Here is an 8,472-nt window from a genome sequence, read left to right on the forward strand (position 1 = left end):
GGGGCGGGCGGGCGGGCGGCTCAGCGCCCCGGGGCTCCCGAGGCTCTATTTGTGGGTAAGGGGGCGCGGCTCCAGAGTCTGGTTGGAAAGTGGGTGGGGACCCGCCTGGGTCCTGAGGTTGCAGGGCGCTCGACCGCCGTTCCATCTGGGCGTGGTGCATGGAGCGACCCTGATCTTGGAATTTCCTTTTTTGAGGGGCTGGCGTTACCCCGGGACACGTTGAGCCCTCTTAACGAGGGCCGTGGACTCGCGGGTGTGCGGCCAGGGGTGCAAACCCGAGGGCTTAGGGTGAGGAGTGCTCATTGGTGCTGCATTTCCAGGACGAGGTGGGAAGCCAGCATGAGGTGAGTAGAATGTGTTTTTTGATGGGGCTGGAGACAGCCCAGGTGGGCATTGAGTGGGGCAAGTACGGTGGTGGCTTAAAACCCGACTTGCGTCATTTCATGCTGGTACGATGTGGCAGTTAGGTTTTATGTTAGTTTGGTCGTAGTCTGATGATACCTGTCCATCAAGTCAGCCTGCAGATGCCTCCTGGGAGTGTGGCCTTTTTAAAGGAGAACTTTACATAACCTTCTCTCTCTGCCCCTTCCTGCTTTCTGGGACTCTGTGTTTGCCTCCAGGGGCCGGCCTCGTGTGGGCTGCCCTTCCCCCACTGCTGAGTCTTGTCTTGTTTCCATGGACCAGTTACTCTGTACCCACCTGCCCCTCCCTGGACGCGCCAGAGATAGGTGGAGGCCATCCACTCTCCAAGGCATTCTGCCTGTGGGCAAAATTATCTCCATCCTTGGCTAATGATCTGAAAGCATTCAGCCGAAGCAGAATCATGGGAACTGGGCAAATGGATTTTGGACGTCCACTGTCATCCATACTCTTTTGCAATCCAGGGTGCTCAGAATTTAAGCTCTTAATAGATACTCCTTGAGTCTGAAGACGTCTCTGGCCAGCATAGGACCCAGAAGTGTGATGCCTTCTCGACACAAGATTACTTTGGATATGAAGCTCATTGATACAGGGAAAACCAATATAGAAATGGGAAATAATTTAGGATTTAGTTTGCTAAAATCTCAAAATGTAACAGTCCCCTCCCTTACAATAAAGTTTTGAAACTTCATCAGTAGGGATTCCAACTTGGGAAGGAAGCTAACAGGGTCAGTAAGATAAGTAGCTGGACAAAAACATCACACCAATTTCAGGGGATGGTGATCGCATGGCCCTTGGAGAAATGTAAGTGTAGATAATTTTAGAATACCTGCTAATCTCCTCCTTAATCTTTGTAATAAAAACCTGTTTCTTGTATATTAATGGGCATCAGGACTGAACCCCGAAACACCTCAGAGGAGAAACCTGGCTATTTGCCTTCTGGAATAAAGTTGGAATTTCTCGAATCAACCCAATCTCTCTTTTAGCTACAGTGACAGGCTCTCTGGACGCCTTGCAGTCCAACAAGATGACTCACAAGTTCTGTTTCTCTAGACCATGCAGGCTAACACACATGGGGAGGGAGGTCATACCCTTGGTGTAACATCCCTAGCGTGTCTTGAGAGAATTTATCAGGTCTGCAGCTCCTGGAAATCTTAGAGATGGGAGAGACTTGAGACAAGTTAACCAAGCTGACTAATCCTTCCTTGTGACTTTGATCCAGTTTTCCATTTGACTTAATTAAAAATGTTGAACAAAGTCCTAAATCAAGGATGTTCTATTCAGGAAACAAACTAGGATGCTCTTTGTCATAATGTTGGGAAATATCATTTTGTTGTTGGTGAGCATGGTTAGCAGGGCTAGTCATCGCCCGCCACCCCCACCACCCCCAGTGAAGGATCTCAAAGATTCCTAGTTCCACTGCAATTGCATTTAAATAAGAATGAACTCACCAAGCTATCTATGCAAATGAAGGGTGTTTGTGATACACATTTTGGTCTACAGAATTTCCTGTTGAAGTGACTTCTGCCAATTTGTTTGAAGGAGGTGGCTCTGCCTTTAGAGATGGTAATGGTGTGATGATGGTATGCGTTTTGTAAGAATAGTTTGGAGAGACTCTTGTCTGTTGGCAGTGAGTTCCTGTTGGGGCTGTGCTTAATCTCTAGGTTGTTTGTAACTCATCAAATGCCATGCTGGAGGAGGAAGAAGCAGTTAGCTTCCAAATATGCCAATCCCAGAAACTCTATGAGGGGTAATTCTACTCTATCCTACAGGGGTGATGTGAGTTGGAATTGCCTGAAATTCTGGGTCAATGGGTTAAGTTAAACCACAGAGCAGAACATGAAATAAGGACTTTTATTATTTCTTTTAATCAAGAGAGTAGAGTTGCCATTTTTAATATCCTAATTTCAAAATGCTGGAAATTTCAGTGAAAGTAAAAAAAAATTAACCACCTGTGGGACATAGGCACAAAGCCACCAGATAGACTAGCTGTAGTGTTGGAGCTGGGGTCTATTGTAGGCAAACAAGTTGCCTTGAAGTTGATGGCAGCTATGATGAGGCCCCTCTCATCACGGAACTGTGCTCCGTAGGCTTTTCAGTTATCTTAGAAGTAGATTGTCAGACTTCTTTTCCAAGTTCCTTAATTCTTTGCATGAGAACCAATCATTTTGTGGGAAGGACGCCTCTCTGAGGGGCTTAGAGTCTACTTTCAACCATGTTCTTGTTTAGGGAAAGGCTTCTCCTTGCACTGTAGTTTATCCATGTTGACCACAATGTGACCTGATGATCCAAAACATTGGAAGTCATTAGAGGGATTCAGATGTAGCTTGAACTTAGGTCAAGACACAACATGGAGTTAGCGTTCCAGCTGTAGGGCATAGTCTTTCACAAACTAAAAGCTTTTAGATTTTAGGCTCTAATGCAAATCCTATGGCCCCATGTGCTGATTCAGCACTTATGAATTCATAGCCAATTTCCTTTCATTTACCTCCTCTTAACCCCTATGTATGGATGGATGCACATTGAGAATTGTCAGGTCCCACAGGGATCACACTGCTGGCAGTATTATCTTTGGCCTCACTGGCTCTAAATGTGGCACCCCATAGCTGGAGTTAAAAAATAAGGAGTTTGGTTGGGTTTTTTTTCCACCTTCAGCAAGATATATAACATGAACCTCAGTTTATGGGAACAACTAACTTATGGGCCTTTTGAGAAGTAAACTTGTGCGAGACCCAGAATTAATTTAGTATTCTGTCATTTGGTCTATGCCAACTATTTTTAATAATGATACAACTTTGTGGTCTGAAACATCAAAAAGACAAATCTCCTTGTCAGTATCAAGTATCACTGCTGGCCTTATTCTGGAATAGACACCGGTCTGTGTGCCAGAAGCTGCCAGCCAACAGTCTTCTCTTCTATGACAGATCTCAGGATTTTCATTTGTTCATATTTCAAGATTAAAAACAGACAAAAATAAATCCTGAGATAAAGAGAAGACGGTTCTACTCCTGCAAAGAGTTACAGCCTTCTCCTTTTGAAACGTGGGCACCTGCAGTTTGAATTCTGGACACAAGGGGTCAGAGTGGCTACGCTCACACTGCCAGTTTCAAGCCCAGGTCCATGCTGTGTAGTAACTTGTCCTGAATGGGTCTTGTAGAAATGAGGAGGCCTGCACTGGAGATCCCCTTGCAGAGGAGCCTCGGGGAGGAGACAGCCAGTCAGGGTGAGATGTAGCAACGATGAAAAATACAACTTTCCTCTAGTTCCTAAATGTTTCCTCCCCGCTCCCACTACCATGACTCGAATTCGACCTTGCAGTCTGGCTAGACCAAAGGATGTACACTGGTACAGAGAGGGACTGAAAACACAGGGAATCCAGGGCGGATGAGCCCTACAGGACCAGTGGTGTGAGTGGCGATACTGGGAGGGTGGAGGGAGAGTGGGTAGGAAAGAGGGAACCGATTACAAGGAGCTGTGTGTGACCTCTTCCCTGGGGGACCGACAACCGAAAAGTGGGTGAAGGGAGACGTCGGACAGGGCAAGATATGACAAAATAACAATTTATAAATTATCAAGGGCTCATGAGAGAGCGGGGAGGGAGGAGAAAAATGAGGATCTGATGCGGGGGGCTTAAGTGGAGAGCAAATGTTTTGAGAATGATGAGGGCAATGAATGTACAAATGCGCTTTACACAATTGATGTATGTATGGATTGTGATAAGAATTGTATGAGCCCCTAATAAAATGATTTTTTTTAAAAAAAGAAGAAAGGAGGAGGCCTGAATCCTAACACCACATTTGGGGGACCGTCCCACTTACACATCACATTCCTAGTGTCACCTGTGTTTCAAATGGTGGCCAGACCACACCCTAGACCACTACCCAGTTGAAGGCTCTCATGCAGATTACTGGCATTTTTGCCCCGGGAGCATTTCACCCTGGCAGTTGATTCCCAGGACTCTGGCAGCTGCTGTGAAAATTAAGCACATCGCTGTAATTTGCTGGATAGTAGTTCACTTCCCAGCTACTGCACATTACAACCATTTCGAGATCTGATTCCCTGATGAAGGTCAAAATCCCATTTTAGAGAAGTAATAGTACATTAACAATGGTTGTAAAATGGCAAGGGGTGGGATTTGTGACTTCATCAGTTAGCTGCATTCCTCTAAGCTTCTCTGTCTTTCTATAACAGTCCTTTGGGACTGACACATTGTAGTCGGCACGCTGTCCTTCAGGTGCTTTTTGCATGTTATGAGTTGTCTACAGAGCCCTGTTGTTCCTGGTATTCTGTCGTGTGTGCACCGTCATTTCTTTGTCGCTTCTTCTCTTGATGGACAGTGAGGTTCTCTCCATAGGTTTACTACGGGGTCAGTGGCACAGTGAACATGAGTGTGCACATCCACTTATGCTGCAGCTCTTATTTTGCTGGGATACGTAGGAAGTAATGAGATGGCTAGATCATTGCATATTTTCATTGTTAACTTTTAAAGGAAGCGCCATGCTGTTTTCCAGTGTTGGCACCCTTTTAGCATCCACCAAGGCCAGATGGTTACTACAGAGAGTACTGGTGTGGCTGGGCAGCATGTGCAAGGTTGCTTCATTCTGCCTGGGGGGGACAAGAGAGAGAAAAGTTACAACGAGCACAATAAGAAAATAATAAATGTGGGGTGATTACTAAGGGGCAATTAATAAGAAAATCGTGTAAAAAGGGATAAAAAGAAAAGAAATAAAATAGGGTGAAAAATAAGAGACAAATGAATATAAAAGCAAAACGCGGGAGAATGGGTTTTACAGAAGGAAGGGGAAGGAAAGACAGAAAAGTCGGTAGGTGAGCACTTGGTGGGACAGCACACAAAAAGGAGGGAAATGTGAATGGCCAACCCCCTTTCTGGGCAACAGATTTTTGGCATCAGGACTCCTGCTTCAGTAGTCTTTGTGGGTTTAGAGGACATCTGGCAGGCCAGGCTGTTAACCCAGCTCTATGGTTCTGCTAGTCTCGGAATGCCGGGATGAGAGTGCTATACATTTGGCATTTCTGGGACCACAGGTGCCTCTGACTTCAGGTGGAGTAGAGCCTCTGAGGGAGTGTATTGTCACTGACCGGTGGAGGTCTGCATTGGCCTGGCTTCTAGACACAAGCCACTGCTGTCAGCCCTATTCTGGCCTGGGTAACAAGAACTGATTAACCAGCATAAGGTCACAATCCCTATCACATACTTTGTAAAGGTTCACAATGGTGGCCACACTGTTAGGCCAGTTGAAAATGCAACTGCTCTGCCTGTGTTCCCATCCCTTAAATCTGAATTGTTGGGACAAGGAGGGCGCCATAAATTTTAATGGGAAAGGGAGAGTGTCAGGACCCAGACTTGAGGGCTTCTAAAGCAGAATGCATGAGGATGGCAAACCCAGAGAAGCCTAGTAGACTGGCCCCTGTGAGTGTTGACTGAGGAGCATGTGAGAGGACAGGCGCCTTGCTGAAGAGGACTGGGTGTAGTGGACACCGTCAAGGGACCAGCAGAACCACCCTGCTTCTCCATGCCACAGGTCCTGGATGCATGGCACCAAGAGGGGCTTTCCCGAGTGAGGACTGCAGACGTCACCTCCCAGGTAGCACCTCCATCTGGAACTGAAATCAGATCCAGTCGTTGCACCGACTCTGGAGACCTTAGGTAACCTGGTCTTTATGCTCAGCGATAGAAGGACTGGAAGAATTCTGCCTTCAAAGAACAGGGAAGATATGGACACTGTGATGAAACTCGCCAAAGGTGAGCGCTGTGGTGGGTCTGGAGAGGTGAAGAGGGGGCCTAGGCTCCAGGTTCAGGTGACACTGCTTCAGTGCCTCCCGCTTTGCCTTCCATGGTGAGCAGAGCTACTCCGGGGACATGTAAGGGTCTTTGTCACAGCTTCCCTTTCTTCCCGTAGGTTTGTCTTCCAGTGACACTGACTGGCCCCCAGGGCAAAAACAGAAGTCCCACATTCTGGTGAGTTGGAATCACCTCTTTTTCTTTTTTTTTCAGAACTGCTGAATCCTTTCCCAGCGAATAAGCCTGTCTTCTCTGTCTTAAGATGAGAGACATTTCATGCCTTCCTGCCACATTTGTCGCTTTTGCATTTAAGAATCCAGGGAACTTTGAGAGGAAATTTTTTTTTTTTTTAAACATTTTATTAGGGGCTCATACAACTGTTATCCCAATCCATACACACATCAATTGTGTAAAGCGTATTTGTACATCATTTCTCAAAACATTTTCTCTCCATTTAAACCCCCGACACTAGGTCCTCATTTTTCCCCTCCCTCCCCGCTCCCCCCTCCCACATGAGCCCTTGATAGTTTATAAATGGGTATTTTGTCATATCTTGCCCTGTCCGACTTCTCCCTTCATCCACTTTTCGGTTGTCTGTCCCCCAGGGAGGAGGTCACACACAGTTCCATGTAATCGGTTCCGAGAGGAAATACTCTTAAGAAAAACTGGTTTTATTTACATTTTAAAATGTATTACTAAATTACACTACGCACCCACATAAATGGTATCTAGTGGTGAAATCTTGTGTCCTGCACATTTTTTGCTTTTTAATTACTGATCTTTTTAAACATATAAAATAGTGATGGTAGATTTTCAGGGACTACCATTAGCTGCAGCTGGCATCCTTAATGGACAATCTTATTACAAGGAATATGATATTGTATCAACCAATAAAAATACCAAAATAACCACTTTTCCACTTCCCTGTTCAGTTCTGGCTCCACCTGTAACATAGACTATTTTCTCTAACCCTAGCTACCTAGAACTTAGGTCATATCTAGTGAGTTTAAAGGTACTGCCCTTCAGACTGTTGATTGGACAGATTTTAGTTGCAAGTTTGAGAGTCCACACAGTATTCTCACTTGCCTGCTGATTACAAATTTGAAGTATTCCTTTTCCCTTTAGGATGTCAGCCTGAAACTTGGTAGTTCCCTGGAAAATATGTGGAGGCCACATGTTACCTCCTCTGGATTGTGGATGGAGAAGGAGAATCCAAAGGGTGCCACATGGCAGAGGTCAGATAGACTTCTGTTCTCCATCTTTGAGTATTCTGAGGCCAACCATCCTCCCTCGGCACGCTGCTAGGATTATCTGCCAGAACTGATAATACATTACCATGGCCACATAGAACTCCCGGACAATACTTGCAATTTTGGGGACTTATTAGGGAACTTAATGGGTTGCCACAAATCAGTGTCATAAAACCTTAAGAAATATAGTCTTTTATCTCCCGCACCCCTTTTTGCTCCTCACCGATCCAAGTATACAGTCATGTCCAGAGAACTGTGTCCTTTGGAAAGAATCAGACAAACTCCGAATGCAGGCTCTTTAAGATGATCTGTTAAGTGCTCCTTGTGAACACAGGGAAATCGAAATCCGCTGCATTGATATCTTGCTTTTTCAGGAGCCAGTTACATTCCAGGATGTTGCTGTGGTCTTCTCGGAGGCAGAATGGAAGACACTGAGCTCTGAGCAGAAGAACCTATTTAGAGAAGTGATGCTGGAGAGTTACAGGAATCTGCTCTCTGTGGGTGAGGATGTCCTTCCTCTCTCTTCTCTTTATTAACTCATTTAGGTATTTACTTGCCTTCAGCTGTATGCCAATGCCCAGGCTGGGCTAAGCAGGGGGTATGGATGGGCTGGTCTAAGCATGGGTTATGGGTTGGGCTAAGTAAGTGGTGGGTGGTTGGTTCACATCCACTAGCCATTATGAGGAAGAAAGATGAGGACTCTGGGCCCATCCACATTTACAACCTCAGAAGCTCACAAGGGCAGTTTTGTCGTATAGGATGGTTGTGAGTAAGAATTGATAGCACTGGGTTTTGGGTTTTGTATGGGCCAAAGGAGGAGCCCTGGTGGGCCAGTGGTTAACCACTTGGATAACTGAAAGGTTGCTGGTTTGGACTCATGTAGTATTAAATAAAATTGTCGCTGGGGGGTGAGGTGCCAGCCCCCACCCGCTGCTTGAACTCACTGGTTCAGTAATACTACTTCTGGGTTCAGTAATGCACAATTGTACGGTTGAGATA

At 45.7% G+C, this 8,472-nt stretch overlaps 2 protein-coding genes across 2 annotated transcripts in view; one reads left to right on the plus strand and one right to left on the minus strand.

Annotated features, from left to right (window-relative positions):
* The window catches only part of LOC115871970 (zinc finger protein 343-like), a 9,080-nt gene extending 982 nt beyond the window's left edge, over window positions 1-8,098 (plus strand). The window contains exons 2-4 of the mRNA XM_030887481.2: window positions 5,964-6,184; window positions 6,342-6,400; window positions 7,848-8,098. Coding sequence (XP_030743341.2) covers window positions 6,103-6,184; window positions 6,342-6,400; window positions 7,848-8,009 — 303 coding nt within the window. The 5' untranslated portion in view covers window positions 5,964-6,102 and the 3' untranslated portion in view covers window positions 8,010-8,098. The remainder of the gene's footprint in view (window positions 1-5,963; window positions 6,185-6,341; window positions 6,401-7,847) is intronic.
* Window positions 4,878-8,472, minus strand: part of LOC123522470 (zinc finger protein 343-like) — a 96,545-nt gene continuing 92,950 nt past the window's right edge. Inside the window, exon 4 of the mRNA XM_045296899.1 lies at window positions 4,878-5,025. Within this exon, the coding sequence (XP_045152834.1) occupies window positions 4,904-5,025 (122 nt within the window). The 3' untranslated portion in view covers window positions 4,878-4,903. The remainder of the gene's footprint in view (window positions 5,026-8,472) is intronic.

Source organism: Echinops telfairi, unplaced genomic scaffold (genome assembly GCF_000313985.2).
Source record: "Echinops telfairi isolate 266 unplaced genomic scaffold, ASM31398v2 ScPeMD7_7413;HRSCAF=8451, whole genome shotgun sequence".
Classification (NCBI taxonomy): domain Eukaryota; kingdom Metazoa; phylum Chordata; class Mammalia; order Afrosoricida; family Tenrecidae; genus Echinops; species Echinops telfairi.